This window comes from Maylandia zebra, linkage group LG1 (assembly GCF_041146795.1).
Source record: "Maylandia zebra isolate NMK-2024a linkage group LG1, Mzebra_GT3a, whole genome shotgun sequence".
NCBI lineage: Eukaryota > Metazoa > Chordata > Actinopteri > Cichliformes > Cichlidae > Maylandia > Maylandia zebra.
The window spans coordinates 4205743-4223806 of record NC_135167.1 but is presented as its reverse complement, the minus strand read 5'-3'; the positions used below and the strand labels follow the sequence as shown (position 1 = coordinate 4223806).

The window sequence follows — 18064 nt, the reverse complement described above, 5'->3', positions numbered from 1 at the left end:
TTATCTGAGCACATTACAAGTACATATTTGCTTACTCTGTATGCTCAAATGTGACCCGTTATAGCCAACAGAAAAAAAGCGGAGGCCCGAAAAACAGGTGGGGGTCCTCCACCACCACCACTCACAGAGGCTGAGCAGTTGGCCCTCAGCCAAAACAGTGGGCGCCCTGTGGCTGAAGGCATCTCTGCGGGGGCATCCTCTGAGTCAATAACCCCGCAAGACACAAGTGCCTACATAGGGGGTAACTTCAAAATAATACATGATGTGCATACATCCTTTCTTCACAGTCACCTTCGCAGTGCTGCTCATTCATTTGATAAACTCTTTACCATAATGGATTATTTTGTAGTGAAGTTATTTTCCGACTGATTTTGCCTTCCCTCAGTCTTGGTTGTCTTTGAGAGCATAATGACAATGAAGTGTAAGGTGATTGGTATATGTTTGTTAATTGCCATTTGGTCCCTTGTAAGTTATAAGTGACCTGTATAAACCTCATATTCTATCAGTTGATGGTGGTGGTGTACTGCATCTGGTGCAGCCTCCTGTTGAGCCAGACCAACATGCAGTTGTGAGTAATACTCCACAGATTATATGAGTTTACAGTAGAACTGCAATGTTGTTTATTTCTTTACTACAGGAAAATAATGAAGAAACATTGACAGCTGTTACAGAGGAGGAAGCAACAGAGACACTTTATGAGGTTTACATCTTTTAATACTTTGTGTACAGGAAACACAGGTGACCAATAAAGCCAGTTGAACAAAAAATCTGTTTATTCTTCTTTCAACATGTTGAGGTGATGGGTCAAAAGAAATGATTGTGACATATGGTGTCTCTGACTGCGCTTCCATCTTGTATGTCCGTGGGAGGGTCAGGATGTTCATGGTTTGGATCACTGCTGATGTTTGGTTCAGAAGGACAGTGTTCTCCTCTAATTGTGGCAATGTTGTGAAGAATCACACATGCCACAATAATGTCACATGCCCTTTCTGGGGTGACCCTGAGTCTTTGCAGGCACTGGAACCGGGCCTTAAGCATTCCGATAGTCATTTCAACTCTGGCTCTTGTCCTGCAATGAGCCAGATTATATCGCTGCTGTGGGCCCGGTTCAGGGTCAGGGTAAGGGGTAAGCAAATAGGGTAAACATGGATACCCCCTATCACCAAGCAAGTATCCAGTGAACTCTCCTAAGACAGAAGGATACACTTCAGTTCAAATGTCCCTGTAGCAATTGGTCTTTATATATTTTAAAGTATTTTCAACTCACCATGTCCAAATTTTGTGCTCAGTGTACATTCACGGAATATTTGTGAGTCATGGACAGAGCCTGGCCACTTGGCTTCCACATTTGTGATAATGTTGGCAGCATCACATATGATCTTCACAGTGCAGAGAACACAAATTAGCATCCATTACTATAATGAAATAATTTGTTAGTTTGAAATGCTACAGGGAACTATGTACCTGTACATTAATGCTGTGGAAAGACTTCCTGTTCACATAGTCTCCTTCATTTACTGAAGGAGCAATGATTGGAATGTGAGTGCCATCTGTACAGCCAATCACGCCTGGGAACCGTGAAAATAAATGTAAAATTTAAGTAGTAGTTCAAGTATCACCACATCATGAATTGAGTTTTGTTCATCCTGATACCTGCAATTTTGTGGCATCCCTCTTTGATAAATCTTGTGGGTCTATGACCGGGGAACACCACAAACGAGTACAGGAGACGTTTCAGTGCAACTGTAACATTCCTGACTGCCCGACAGACGGTAGCCTTGGAAACGTGCTCAGCGTCACCAATATTATACAGAAAGCTCCCGTTTGCAAAAAACCGAAGTGCAATACAAATAATATGTAATGAACTGAGAGCATGTCCGCGATGTGTCACATGAGCAATATTAGGCCTGAGGATGTTATCCAAATAACTTATAGATTGTGCTGAGAAACGGTGACGTTCACACAGAAAATCATCAGGAAATGATAAAATGTCCAAACGCGCTCTAATCACTCTCTCCCGGCGGAGAGCTCTGCGGAGAATTTGGGCTTCACGATCTACTGGCTCTTCAAGGAAGGGACACGCCATGTCTGACACTTCCTACTGTCAGGTTTCCGACAAAGGGGCGGAGACAGTCAGGGTTAGTTGTAGTAAACCTGCTAGGGGGCAGGTTAGCTTCACGGCGTGTGTCGTCATAGTGACTCACTCAGGCTTCAGCTGAACTCGCTTTGTGAAACCGAAAACCCAGAGTTTTCGTTAACTCAGGGTATACTTAGTCAGACTTTGCACTAAACCGGCTTCCTGAAACAGGGCCCTGGTTCTGTCGTCTATGTTACCTCATCTGACAATCAAAATTTTATCAGTATCCAAATAAATAAATTGCTGTAGTAATAGAGCCAGAAACTGTTTTCTGTACCAACCTTTATACTTGCTTTTAATTCTGTTACTCTAAGTTGGGCATTTTAACATGGGAGTCATTTTTTGGCAATTTTTCAGCCCCAGAGGTTGGTTTTAGATTAATTAACACTTCCTGGAAGGCGTCATCACACTTACACCAGGATAATAAGTTGTCATAAACACTCTTCTTCTCTCCAGTCTGTCTTCTGCTGTTCATCTCCATGGTCATCGCTACCCTTTACCTCTCTCACACACAGACACACACACACAGTGACAGTAGAGGATGCGCAACCATAGCTGAGTGTAAAATGCAGCTGAGACACTCAGATTGAGCTGCAATGAAACAAGGGCAAATAAATTACATAAATGTATGTTTATGCTTGTTGCCCTTTGTTCGTTACAGGGAGCTTCTTGGTATGGAAATACTCCACTGCATATTTTAAACCTAGTATTTGACTTCAACTAAAACTGCCTTCTTATTTTCCTTGTTCTCTAGGTCCAGAGTGGTACTTGGTCAGAGTGGAGTTAACGGTGACGGATGTAAATGACAACATCCCAGAATGGAGCATGGTTCCTGCTCCCTACCTTGCTGTGGTTTCCCCTGATGCCTCTGCAGGTTCCCTGGTCTACAAGCTCTTTGCTGAGGATGGAGATGAAGGCAACAATGGTGAAGTGGAGTACTTTTTGTCTGACGGTAGGTTAAATTGCTTCTTCTTTTTTTGCCTGCATAGTGTGTTAAAGATCAGGTTGACTGTTTACAGCGTCACAACAATCACAAAACAGGGAGGCAATAATGTGACGGAGGAGCTATGGAAGTGACAAGCTAACAGTAAGCAGCTAATAGCAAACATACAACTGCATTATTATATGAATCTTGTGTTTTTGTGTACTTTTGCAGTTTTTATATTTGGTGGTTTTCTTAAGGTCCAGTGCATTTGACCTCGCAAGGCCACCATAGCCGACAGCTATGAGGGATTTCCGTAGTAGACAGCAAACCGCAGAGCATTTGGCTTTTCACTAATCACACTGAAAAAAGTAGACAAATTATATGCAAAACCTTTGAACAAAGAGGCATTTGTTGGTGTTGGCATTTTTAATAAAACAAAAGTCTCAGTTGCATAAATCATTTGCTTGATTTAAAATGTTTTGTTGTTTTGATCAGTGCTTTTTTTTTAATGTTCTGTATGGTGCAGACTCAAGTATACACTCTCTTTGAGCTGTTGCCCTCTGCAGTGCTGAGTTTTATGCGCACACGATTCTCCAGTGTCTTGTCTGGTTTTTTTCCACTGTGCAAAATAATTGCTTTTGTTATTGTCTGCTTTGTAATGATTTCTTGTCTCTGTTTTAGAATCTGTTTAAAAAGATGATTTTTCAATTTTCCTCATGGGGATGCATTGGAATAAACTGACTGAAAAATTATAAGAAAAAACATAGACATATTATTGTTAATATCTATGCTAAACTTTTCAATTTAAATGCTCAATCCCACCTCTCAAAGTTTAACTTCTAAAAATGCAGTATATTTTGGATCAAGGTCTTATTGAATCCTGTTATTCTGAATACAGGTCATGAATTTTAACACCCCAGTTCCTGTGGTTTTTGCATTTTCCTCTCAGCAACTTTGAATACTGATTGTCCAGTCATCTTTTTTTATTGGTGAATGCTTAGCATGCACTTAAATATTTCTGACAACTTTTGAAAGCAACTTTTGTGCAAAGTGTTTTGCCCTGTGGTCCTTTTCACTGGATGATCTCTGTTGTTGTGTGTTGCCTTATTTGCTTATCTTGTCTTTGGTGTATTACCCTTCTGTATATGATCAAACAAATCGTCCCCAGGTGGTGATGGTCGTTTTGAAGTGGACAGGAAGACTGGCCAGGTACGAACTACGGGCCTTCCCCTGCAGCGGGACAGGGAATACCTGCTGACAGTGGTGGCTGCTGACCGGCTGGGCAGCCGCAGTGCTCCTGCTGTCATCTCTGTGGTTGCTGGACCCCGGCCACCACAGTTTACCAATGCCTCCTTCACTATTGCAATACCAGAAAACACCCCTGAAGGACAACCGTGAGTTTACACACATTCATTCACTGAAATCCCTTACAGGACATCTACATGAAACAATATACATGACATTGACTACACACACACACATCTGCTGTTTTCCTTTCACTATACCATGATTAATATTCATGATGAAAAATATTACTATGTGTCTAAAACGACACAATCATGATGGGCATTTAAGTAAGTAAGTAAGTAAACTTTATTTATTAAGAGCTTTTCACAGACAGGCAATCACAAAGCGCTGTACACAAATATTAAAATATTAAAATTAACAATAAAATCAATAGACATTATATACAATGTAAAAGATCAAATGTAAATAATGTAAAAAAATATATAAAATATGTAGATCAACAAACGGCTTGCTTGAACAGAAGAGTTTTTAACTGTTTTTTAAAAGAATCCACAAAGTCAAGCAAACGTAATTGTAGTGGTAAACTGTTCCACAGCCTTGGTGCAACAGACTGAAAGGCTCTGTCCCCTTTTGTCTTCAATCGTGTACGGGGAACAACTAAGAGACTCTGAGTCTGTGAGCGGAGATGACGAGCAGCAGTGTATTTTAAAATGGTAAATGGTAAATGGCCTACATTTGTATAGCGCTTTTCTAGTCCATAGGACCCCAAAGCGCTTTACACTACATTCAGTCATTCACCCATTCACACACACATTCACACACTGGTGATGGCAGCTACATTGTAGCCACAGCTGCCCTGGGGCGCACTGACAGAGGCGAGGCTGCCGGACACTGGCGCCACCGGGCCCTCTGACCACCAAAAAAGAAGCTTGGATAAGTAATCTGGAGCCTGGCCATTTAGTGCTCTGTATGTTAAAACAAGAATTTTAAAGCGAATTCTAAACTCTATTGGGAGCCAATGTAAAGAATATAAGATGTGTATGTTTAATGTGTACACTTTTATTTATTTATTCTTAGATACTCGTGTTTTACAGACTAAATCCATACTGTGGCTCATTTAGCCTTTAGCATGTGTAGCACAGTAATAGGATTACCTTTAAATATTTATTTGCATACACAGTAAGAATAGGTAGTCATCGACATTTCTGCAGTCGCATTCTTAGCAGAAAGCTCTCTCTGGTGCCACATAGGGCTGTAACTTTTTCCATCATCTATCATCATCAGTGAGCATTAAACTTGTCATTGTACCAATCACAAAATAGAAATATTATCTTCTGTGCAACTCAGTGATGAAAAATATAGCTTTGCTAAATATATGTTTAGATAAACTTAAATATCCTTAAAATTAAAAAATGTCGACCATGGCATTAGTTGAGTTGAGTTGAGCTCAGCTGCAATCCTGACAGATCAGCTCATCTCGATGCCAGCCAACATCAGCTTTTCTCAGCTAATACCCTTCAATACATCCACTTATAAAGGGCTCTCGATTAATGTTTCTTTAGCCTGGCTTGAGGTAATGTCCATCTGTAAGCTGCTTTGCAACCCAACTTAAGGCAGTGGGTAGGACTAAAGGTATCTTAACCCTGTAATGCCCTTTGTATCATATGTGATACATGAGTTTCTGAGACCTCTATCTCATCAACATGATCAATACTTGCCATAATTTCAAAATGTTATGGACAAAACTCTCTTTTTTTTGTCTAAAATTTACATTGTTGTTAACAAAAAGTTGCCAAAAACATCCAATGTGTCAAGTCCATATAACATCTGTGGACAGACTTTAAGGTGGCACTTCAGTCATTTCCGTTTCAACCTGGGAGAGACAGACAGGCTCTAACAGAGTCCAAATGACTGTAAACTACAGTGGATCAAAAATACAACTGGAAATAAAAGATTTCAGTTCCTGATTTTTAATACGCTTAAAAAAAGACTCATAGAAACATATTTTCATATTCTGATTTTTATCTGATTAAAAATAAGGCAAGAATAAAAAAAGCACACAAAGAGCTTATGTTCTGACTTTCATTGATCAAATTAGCACTAATGTCCTTATTTTGGCTTCAGGGTCCACCTGCAGTCTCTTTACTGGGACTGACATATTTCTTCCTTCCTTCATCGGGGAAATGAGCACATTTATAATAAATACAGTGGTGTGAAAAAGTATTGCCCGTTTCCGGATTTTTGGCACATTTTTCACATTTACATGTTTACATGTTACATGTTACATCAAACATATAATATTCAAAGATAGCTTGAGTAAATACTAAATGCAGTTTTTGGATGATTTTGAAAGATATCCAAATCTACTTGGCCCTGTGTGAAAAAGTAATTACCCCCTAAACATAATAACTGGTTGTTCCACCCTTGGCTACAAGAACTGCAATCAAGCATTTGTGAGTCTTTCACATCGTTATGGAGGAATTTTGGCCCACTGTTCTTTGCAGAATTGTTTCAGTTCAGCCACGCTGGATTGTTTTCAAGCATGAACGGCCTGTGTAAGGTTATGCCAAAGCACCTCAATGGAATTTAAGTCCAGACTTTGGCGAGGTCACTCCAAAACCTTCATTTTGTTTCATTCTTTTGAGTCATTCTGAGCTGGACTTGCCTCAGTGTTTCAAATCATTCTCCTGCTGCATAACCTGAATACAGTCGAGCTTTAAAACCGATGGCTAAATTGTCCTTCTGGGTTTTTTGGTAAAGTGCAAAATTCCAGACAAAGCAATGGTTTTCTAACTGGAACTCTCCGAGGAAGCCATATTTGCCCTGTATCTTTCTCATTGTTGAATCATGAACACTGACCTTAACTGAGGCAAATGAGGCCTGCGGTTCTGCATCTGCCTGCAGATGTTGTTCTGAGTCGTCTATGTACTATTGGAGTAATTTTGGTAGCCCAGTTACTCGTGCAAAGTTTTCCTCATTTGTGGACAACCGCTCTCATTGTGGTTCATTGGAGTCCCAAAGCTTTAGAAATGGCCTTGTAACCCTTTTTTTCACTGATAGATGAAGTGAAAGTGACTCAGTTTCTCATCTGTTCTTGAGTTTCTTTAGATTGTGGGATGATGTGGGTAGCAAATACTAGCATTTTTATAGCTGTATGTCTCCTAATACCTCTCTTAGCCTTTTCAGGAAAAGGGCCGCCTTATCTATGGAAAAGTATTCATCACTCAAACATAAAAAACACATATTTTGAATACATTATTTCAAACAGCTTATCTACCTGATCATTTTGCAGGTTTTGCACATGAAGTCAACTGTGTTCTTTTTCTCCATGTCTTTCCAGCTTCTTGGCAACACCTGCTGTGTCCTTCCAGAAGAAACCAATCAGCTACAGTCTGCTTATCAATCCCAGTAGTCTCTTCTCCATCTCAGCAGAGACCGGTGAAATCAGCCTGACGCGCCCTATTGACTACGAGAGCGACCAACATCGCTACTTGCTATTGGTGCGAGCCAGTGAGGGGATAGAGAGCATGAGCAGTGCAGCCGAGGTTTGTGTCTATATATATATTTATATATGTATGGGTTTGTGTATGTGTATGTTGGTGAGTTTGAGATGTAAATTTCAAGAAAAAAAGTCACCTTTTTGATGCCAAATTCCTTGACTTCATGGTCTCAGAAGATTGGAGGCATTTCACATCTGCTTGTTAAGTCTTAGAAAGTCTGTAAACAATACTTCAATAAATATTTAATTAAAAAAATTGAAAAATCTGCTGTCAAAAAATGATGTAATATCAGTAATTGTCTTCACACAGTATTGCTTTCTTTGAGCTGCTAATATACAAGCCACAGCCACTAGAATTGTACACCCTGTGCACTGATAGTTTGTAAGATAGCAGTTGAATTGTGGTGATTGTGATTTGTGTAATACTTTTGCAGACAGACAGTAAAAATCATCACACATGTTCATAAGCTGTCAGAAGCATCCTTGAGCAGGAATACTTGATTCGTGCTGTGAAAATGTGGCCATAGTTATTGATTCCCAGTTGCTTCATAGATGGTAATCATTGTGAATGCTCCACTTGAAATAATAGTGTGCTTCGATGTTTCCTGATTTACACCTCTTTTAATTAAAGGTTTTTTTCTTTATGTGGCATCAGCAGTAATGTAGAATATATACCAGACTGTTTCGTGAAAATCCTATCTGGAAAGTAAAGCTTTTGAATTTATCAGTTGATGTATGTTCTAACCTTTGACTCTGGTTGTTAATACTGGGTAACGACCACGAGCATAAGGTTGGGAATAAAAGCAGCAGGTGGGTGGCTGGGCTCAGCCTTACAGATGGGTGTGAAGGCTCAGACATCTAAAGGGGGTTCGCAAAAGAGTTTGTGCTGCTGCGTTTCAATAGGAGACAGCTGAGACGCTTCTGCTCAGGATCCCTCCTCGGTGCCTCCCTTTGAAATTTTCTGGGCATGGTCAACTGGAAAGAGACCCAGGAACACCTAGGCATTCCCCAGGAAAAACTTCAAATAGTAGCAAGGAAGTTTAGCCCACTCCCACCTCAACCCGACTTGGAGAAAATGGGTACAGATGGACGCACTGACAGATGGGCGGATGGCCTCCACCTGAATTTATCAAAAAAGTTATCTTCACCTTGAGAGACATGTCTCTGTTTTTGTGAACACTGTTTCCTGTAAAACCCGAATAGATTTGTCTGGCTGCAGTGACTGCTTTGGGATTCCCGATGACTTCCTCACGTTGTCAGGAAGTGAGACAAAACAGCGGCTGACCGCTGCAGGCGCTGATGCATCTGGTCTGGTTTCCATCATTACTCTGGCCTCAGGCTAAAAGATGTCCTGCTGAACCAATCTGTCCTAAACTGCTCCACTTTGGGCCTCTTTGGCCTACAGAGCAACAAAAGCCTGTGTGGAGAAGGAGAGCGAGGAAAAAGAATGGGTGAAGATGAGAGGATTTTTATCGAGAAGAAAAATACAGTTGGAAAGAAAAAAGGGAAGAAAATGGCAGGTAGTTTTGTATTGTACCACAGCCTTCTTAGCCCCACGTCTGCCCAAGAGCTCTCCCTGTGTTCAGTTTGATCAGCACTCAAAAGCCTTCGCCTTCTAGACGCTGCAACAGCCGCTTCTTTGTCTCTGCAGTTTAACCCTTTAAGACCTACCATAGAACCAAGTCCGCCAGAGCTTATATTATATTTTTACATGCTGTGGAGCCATTTTTTGGAGCATTTCAAGTTGCTATACATCAATACAACCATTATAGCCCAACTTTTAATAATATGTCTGCATTAAGTGCATAGTAATTACATAAATTGCAAAAAAGTGCAATAAACTACAAAAAAATTTTAAAATCGTTTTTGTTTTTTTAACATATATTTCTAGTTAGAGAAATTTAAGAGGCTTATCCCTCAAAACTGTAAATACAAAAAAGTTGCACAAACTAGTTTCCCACCAAAGGAAATTTATTTTAAGTGTCTTCATAGTTTTATTTTTGAGATACACCAATTTTCATATACTGCAGGAAAAACAAAAAAATATATTATAGTGCAAATTTGCAAAATAACAGCATATGCATCAAAATAAAATATTTCCAGCAGTGCAATATGAGTCCTCAGCATCCCAGAAACGACACAGAAAGTCATAAAGTCAAAGATAACTTTTAAAAACACCAGTATAGGCTCATGAGGCCAAAAAAACTACATTTCTGCAAAATGACGTCACTTCCGGTTTCGGGCAGGTCATGCCGGACATGTGATAGTTCACGCTGATGGAAGTAGGAAGTGTTACAAACAGCTGATCGGACCGGCAAAGCGTGTTTCTGGAATATTATGTTTTTGTTGCTGCTTTTTATGCAGTTTTTGTAAAGTTATATGTGGAAGGAAACTGTGACTTAGGACAAGCTGATGGCATAAGATGTAAGTACAACTCCTCCGGTTTCATATGCAAAAAAAATTATTGCGCTAGCTTACGTGGTTGCAGTGCTACTGGGATTTAAAAATAGTTACGCAAAATGGAGCGTGTCTGCGCCAACCGGCTTTAAAGGGTTAAAACGGAAATTGAATCAAATGTGGGCACATCACCGGCATTATGTTCACCATTTATCACACAAAGCATAGTTTCTGTCTGGCTCCGTTAAAAAGCTCTTCAAAAGCATGTTAACAGTATAGAAAAAATTCTGCTTTTGCTACTTAAGGTATTTGAATTTAAGATTAAAAGACAGCAAGTACTTTTGAAGGCCACTACATGAGGACTTTGTCGTTATATTTTCTTCTTTTTAAAGGATCTGGAGCTTTTGTAGTGAAATTATCATTTGTTTATAGCTTATGGGGCTTGACTTAATCCAAATCTGGATCCAGGAATTTGCTGAAGGAACTTTTTTCATCGCAAGAACAAATTTCTTGCCACCCCCCCCCCCCCTCCCCCCAGATCCAGTAGGTTATCTAATGTATGAAAATAGCCTATTATTGAAAAACTATATATTATATATTATATTATAAAGTAAAGCTCTTGCAATAATAGCTCTTCTTTTGCTAACTATCCGATTCAAAGGTTTTTTTTTTTTGAAGAACGCGCCATCTCTTGGTGACACCGTGCAATTAAATGAAGGGGGCATGTTTAGAGCGAAGCTAGGCGGGGCTCTGAGTGGCTGACTGTTGGCTGACAGTAGCTGTCAGAATTATTTTTTTAAAAACTTATCAAAAGTTCCAGAGTTATAAAATGAAGTTATGCAAACACTATCTAGTGATCGCGGCTGTCAATTACAAGCCAATTATTTTTGATCCAACACTGGAGTGGATGTTTTGTACATTCTGAGGGGGGATGAAATGCTGGCTGCCACCATAAACCCCTGTTTATCTGTTTACATACGGTTAAACTCGGGTATATTGTAGTATACCACATATCACACCACATATGTTCATGTGCTCATTTTTGTCAAGTGCTGCACAAGAGAGGAATTTGCTGTTGACATTGAATGCATGCCTGGATGTGATACCACAGTGACTCTCCCCACACTGGCAAACATGCAGCAGTCAGCATCTTCAAAGGATGCACTCATGTGGAAAGGGGAAAAAAAGTGAAAACAGCTAAAATGGCAAAGGGCAGACAAACGGTTTCAGGGCGAGTTCAGGGTTTGTGTTACAGACTGCTAAATGTAACTGTCACTTTTTATTATAGTGGAACATGTAATCAAAATATTTTCACTAACCTGTCACTATGTTTCTGTTTATTTAGTTTATCACAGAGATGCAGACAAAAACTAACCAAAGTTTATCACGAGCGTCACCATGCAGTGGCTGTCATGGTCTCAGTGATAAACTCCAGCTCACTGGATTCATCTGCAGCATGTCAGTTTTAGAGGTTCATAATATACTCTTGCTCTTTCTCCCTGCCATCTGCCTCGGGAAGGCCCATATTGGATTTTGCATTAATTAAGACATGTTCTCTTGAGATAAGTAACCAATCGAATGGCATACGGCTACTTGTGACCATGCCAAAATAAACATATTCTGATGGCATTTTGGTTGTAAGCCTTCTGTTTGAGTTTAGACAAGTATGAAGCTGTCCTGAGATTGCAGACATGTGTTGTACTTGCAAAAATAGTGCCTAGCAACTCAAATACTTATCCACAGAAAGGCATCTGTTAGTCAAAAAATTTCATGTGTATAAAGTATAGAACTTTATGATGGAAGTTGTTCTTTTTTTATCTTTTTCTGTGACACTGTTTCCCAGTAGCAGGTTAAAAAAAATCACCTATTAATTTGTTTTCCATAGAGGACTGCCCTTTTCTGCTTTTGATTTTATTCTACTTTTCAGAAATCTGCCGCCCTCTATCAAAATAAGAAACAGACGTGCCGTATTTTGTGCACTGGAGTCACTGAGCATGACTTTAATTTGCAGGTAGTTTCCAAGTTTCTCCCTGCAGGAGTGATAGCTCATCGGCACCATTAGTTACCTAACCAGCCTGAGACCTGCCTGCAGCTTCCCAAGTGTGTGCACGTGTGCACATTCCTGTATGCGTGCGTTTGAGCCCATCTTGCTTTATTACAGCTGACTTCCTCTCTCTTCTCATTCAATCTTGCCTTTCCTCAGCCTTGTATGCACACATACTCTACCATTGTATATCCTGCCTATTTCCTGTCCAGCTAGGGCATAGATTTGCTCATTAGGACATGCAAACGCACACATCGAAACACCCAAAAAAAAGGTTGACAGTTATTGGCAAATGCGCACAAATCACCTCAGGGAGTTGACATGGGCAGATTTTATTTTGTTGTTCATTGCTTTGTGGCTGATCTTTGCTGAAGGATTAACTGATATTACAGAATTTCATCTTACCTACCAGGACTTAATACCAGTGGTATTTACAAAGCACTCACTGTGTGTATGCGATTGTGTCTGTAGGGTGAGTGTGTATACGTACAGCTTTGTTTGGGGAAAAAACACAAGAGGGACTGAGGGTCAGAGGCTTGCCTGCCAGCCCATGTCTATTTATTGCTCTTGGACTTGAAGCAGGCAGTCAACATCTGGAAGGAGATGCTTTGTTTGCCTTTATATCCCAAACGAACTGAGCAGTATTACAGTGTCTTAGCAAGGCAAATGCCTTCATGCTCACGCTAAATAAATTCATCCTTGCACACTACTCATTTGTTTGCTCAGTGCTTACAAGAAGCTCCACGGGGTTCCGCTCTCCACTGACCAACAAGAGGGACCACAACGCTAGTTCACTTGCAGCTTCTTCCCTGTGGCGAGGTCAATAAACCACAGGAATCAGGGTCAGGGCATGGATTTGGAGGAGGTTGAGATGAAGCTTCCTTTTGGTTGGAGATGGGGTTAATTTGGGTCACTCACACATGAAAATGACTCTGAATGCAAAGAAAACCAATTTTGGACAGCGCCTGAAGTAGTAATCCCAGATTTCAAATTTTCATGACACTGTGCCAGTATGACTTTGAATCTGCAGCATTTCTGCTGATTGGCTGAGCAGCTTTTACATGTTCATAGACAGAAGCAGTCTGAGATTAGAAATGCAAATGCTTCATTGTTTTAATTATGTTGTATTATTTTGTATTTCATGAATTAATTTTTTTTACCAGAATGCTTGAAAGGAATTTCAACATAAATAGCAGAAAATACACGAATAATAACAAACTGTCTGACCCAGTTCATGTGGACATGCTAACTTGCTTTAGGACTTGACTTGTACTTTTTCCCTGAGAGTATTTAACATGCCACACACATTTTACTGGCCTGATGCCTACTAGAGAAGATGTAAGATGTGCAAGGCATTCTTTTTCTTTTCTTTTTTTTTTTGTTCAGTTATGAACAAAAGAGCTTACAGGAGCATAAGCATTTGTTACATATGACCAGTCGTGAGTAAAACGGGGAATTCTGTACAAGAAATAAAAACAAGAAGAACTGTTTCATTTCTTTAAAATGTGTTATTGACTGTTTAAATGTTCAGAAACAATTTGAACACATAAATTAATTTAATCTTAGCCTCTTTTTCCTTCTTTTCCTCTTCCCTCATCATCACCCTCTCAGGTACGGGTAGTTATTACTGATGAAAACGACTGCGTTCCTGAGTTCCTCCAGTCGATTTACAGCAAGGATGGTGTACCAGAGACTGTGACAACAGCAACCTCCCTGCTGCAAGGTAAGACAAGTCTCAAAATACCTGTTTGAGTACCATTTATAACCCACCAGCTTCACTGAGTGCATTCTTTATTTTTAGATTCACATTATTAATTTAAAGCTCAACTTACTACTCTGTATCAGTTTCTTATATGCAAAGGAAATTTAACATTGCACTGCCTTCCCTGACCTACAGAAGTAGGTTCATCTTATTTTTTAACTCATCTTCACTGATAAACAGCTCCCGGTTATGTAATTTCTGATGCACTAATCACAATGTTATTAATCTTTAATGTTATTAAAGAAATCCTGAAATGGTGTTTGTGCATTTTTTCACTGGGCTGAATTAAATATTTCCAAGTAAAACTCTCAGAATTGCAAGGACCTTTATTATGTGTGCCTGTATTTGGTGACTTTTAAAAGAAAAAAAGTGAAAGAAGAAAATAACAATCCGTGTTTTACTTCTTGTGTTACCAGTTAAATTTAAGCCAGGTGCAGCTCAGTTGGCAAACACGTGCCTCTGTGGGAGCTGTGATATGCAAATGTTTGAGAAGCTTTGCTGTAGCAGCTTTCAGAACAAAACAAGAGTGCCTGCGCTTCTTTAACATTCATGTATTTTGACTGGTCAGGAAACAGAGTAGGTACTTGTCAGCACCGGCATCACTGCTACTTTCATCAGTGCAGCTGCTGCAGCCTCTCCGTTCCTGTAATAACCCAAAGGGAACGCTTATGTTTCATCTCTTTGTGAAGAAATGGTGATGCCAACTGTTGTGGGTATGTCACAGTGACACTTTTACGCTGCCAACACAACTGACAACAGAGTTTTTCCGTCTTCTCTCGGAGACTGTTTCTTACTATCTCCTCTAAAACATTGTTGCTTTTTTATTAAAACTTATAGACATCTGTTTGTTTATAGCGCTAAACAGATCAATCTTTAGCTTTTTGAACAGGTAAACTTTAAACAGGGCAAGAATGAAAATGCAAGTATATTTTAATTGCTTACAAGAACTGTGTGAAAATGACTGTAGGTATGACACCGTTTTGGAAATGTCCATTAGCTGTGAATGCAGGCGGGAAGACTTTGGATTGAATTCATATTAAAGAAAAAAACAAACAAACACAAGACTGTGTGTGTTTTAGTGTTTTTTCTAAACATCTAAGAACAGCTAAGACCTGTAAAATCATGCCGTATTCTGAGAAAAGTTACTTGTTTTCAGGTGAAAGTTAACAGCAAACATGGTTTTTGTTTGAATAAACAAAAGAGGTGTTAAAATTGTTTACATTGCTTGGAAATTTTGCTCCTATGCTTCAATTTGCAACATTGTCCTGGAGAAAACAAGCTGAATTTTATATGTAACTAAAACAATAATATAGCCATTACAACTTTAATCTGTTTTCCAGCTAGCCTACTGAAATGCAGTCTCAATGGTTATAATGATATTAATTTGTTAACCTGTTGCTTACTTGTCATCTTGAGGCAATGGGCAATTTTTAAATTTTGCCACTCCCCGGCTGATATCCAGGCCAACGAATCCTGTTCCATTTGCTGATTTATGAGTGTGAATATAATTTTAAAAGCTAATAAAAAGTTGAGTCATTGTTAAAAATACATTTTGACAAATGCAATCCCAACTTTGGTCTTCAGATTAATTTACTTACCCACATGCAGCTGAGATCTCCGACACCACTGGCTGGAATGCAACCCCAAACCATGACACAGCCTCCACTGTGTTTTACAGATGGCTGTACTCACTGCTGTACCTCTCACCTGACCTCCATGTACATATTGATGACATTTTAAACCAAAAATGTCAGATTTAGATTCTTCGCTTCATTAGATAAGTTATCACTGACTTTCAGTCTAGTTCTTGTGTAACCTGGCCTACTTCAGCCTTTCCTCCCTGCTTTAGTTCCTTAAGAATGGCTTCTTGATAATCACATTTCCCCTGGCACCCTTTCTGATCTTGTAGGTCTTGTGTCAGATCATTGCTGAATTTTTTTTCCTGGTTCTTGAGGACGCGACTTTCTCCTTGTCTGATTCACTTGTCCAGTTTCCTGAGATCACCACAAGTTTTATATGAAATATTATGGCAGTTGGGAAGGAGCCCCACAAGAAAATAGCTGAGGCAACAACTGGAGCACATGTGAAAGATTTCCAAAGTGGTCCCAGTGATTATACAGTAGGAGCACTGGGAGCTGTAACCCTGAAAATGGAAGAGTGGTGTAGAAAACATGCAGTCCAGCTCAGAAAATGTACAGAATCCTGAAACTCACAGGACCAGAGCTTGAGAATTACTTAGACAGTGTTTTTATTTATTTATATATTTTTAATGCTTTTAAACATGCAGATGTTATTTATTTCTAGCGAACATGGAGAAAGTAAATGAGTGAATGGGGGAGTGAGGTGCGCACTGTGGGAGAGACGCAGCAGGCCCTTAGCTCGCTGCCATTAACAGGTGCACCAAGGGAGGCGAGAAGTTTCCTCCTGCTGTGCTGCTGTGTTCCCACCCATTTCCATGCTTGTTTGAACACTTGTCAATATTTCCGTGAGTGGGGAAAAAAACCCACAAAAACAGTTATCACATTTCTGCACAGAGATTCCAGTGATTTCAAAATGCTTCAGGATTATGATATAGCAAACCATCTATGTGACCTGTGCAATTTTCAGTCGTAAAAATAGACTGTTGCTGCCTAAATTTAGTGGGGTGAAAAATGTGTCGTACAAATTGTAGCTTTCCCAAAATAATGAACAAAATTGCCCCAATACATGGTATAATTAATACAGTTAATTTTACCCAATCCACTTCTGAGTACATCTAAGACTGAGCAGCCCAACTTCCTGAAATAAAGACATTTTTCCCCCTTCACTTAATTAAGTGGGTTAAAAGGCATAGTATAAATTAAATGAGCAGGGAGAAATGGGCATCCAGCATCGTTTTGCTAAATCATGTGCTAGTAATCCCATAATCATTTCCATCGTGAGAGTGGACAAATCTGTACTTTGCCAAGTTGGAAATCAACTGCAGCACAGTGTACCAAGCAAGCCAATTATCTTGCTTTCCATAGAGATCTGAGGATCCCGCTGTCTCCATCTTCTGTACAAAATCATAATATGCCAGAAAGACACGAGGGATGCAGCTAAGAATGTATAGAGGCCTGTTAAACAGTGTAGCGATGCTAGTGCAACAATGCTGATTCAAGATTACAGAGGACTTACTGATAAATAGATGCTTAAATGTTTTCCTGAAGAATAGAAATCTCTACTTAGTAAATTAAATATTGACTCATATGTGACATGTGTTTGGCTACTAGTGTTGCAGTTCATTTTCAACCCATCATCACTGAATGAGAGGCTGCTCAAAAAGCAAAACAGCTGTGTTTCAGTTTTTCTTCAGAAGACTGCACTACAGAACCAGGTGCAGGAAAAACACACATTTATTTTTATCCAACTTGTAAAGTGTAGAAAAATCTAAATAAAAGACTAACATTTTGGTAAAAGGGATCATATTAACAACAGTAAGAAGAAGAAGAATTGTAGAATTTGTCTGGACAGAAATGGTTTTTTCCACACTTGATTCAGCTGTGTATCAAAGATTATTCCTAGAAATCAATCTGACATAAAACAAAACACAAGAAACCACTAATGATGAATACTGACTATGCTAAAATGTGACACAATCATCCATTTAGTGTTAAATCTATATGGGGCCATCTGTAAGTGAAAACTCATCTCTAGGTATTCACAATTTTTGTGTAATGTTTATTTTATTATTTATTTCTGCGTGTGTGAAGTAATAAGAATGAAAGTATATACGAAGACCCATTCATGTATTAAGCGATTTCTCGTTTGACCATTATTTTCTTTCATCAGACTTCAATCTCGTTCTCTCAACAGTGGCCTTAGTGATATTAGTGGTATGACATCATTTAACTGAATCCATAAACTTTGCTCAGATAGCAAGATTAATGCCTTTGGTAGTTTGATTTTACACTTTCAAAGTCATAGTGCATTTGTAATGAAATGAAACTGAAATGATTGACAAATATATCAAACTTAATGGGAAAATATAGCAAAACCAAAAACACAAACAGGATGGTGTAAATGGAACCTCA

The 18064-nt window shown here is 39.3% G+C and overlaps 1 protein-coding gene across 1 annotated transcript in view; it reads left to right on the top strand.

Moving 5' to 3' along the window:
* LOC101467318 (neural-cadherin) overlaps nt 1-18064 on the top strand; it is a 344359-nt gene that overhangs the window by 96052 nt on the left and 230243 nt on the right. Inside the window, exons 2-5 of the mRNA XM_076888121.1 lie at nt 2892-3089; nt 4231-4456; nt 7651-7855; nt 13862-13973. Coding sequence (XP_076744236.1) covers nt 2892-3089; nt 4231-4456; nt 7651-7855; nt 13862-13973 — 741 coding nt within the window. The remainder of the gene's footprint in view (nt 1-2891; nt 3090-4230; nt 4457-7650; nt 7856-13861; nt 13974-18064) is intronic.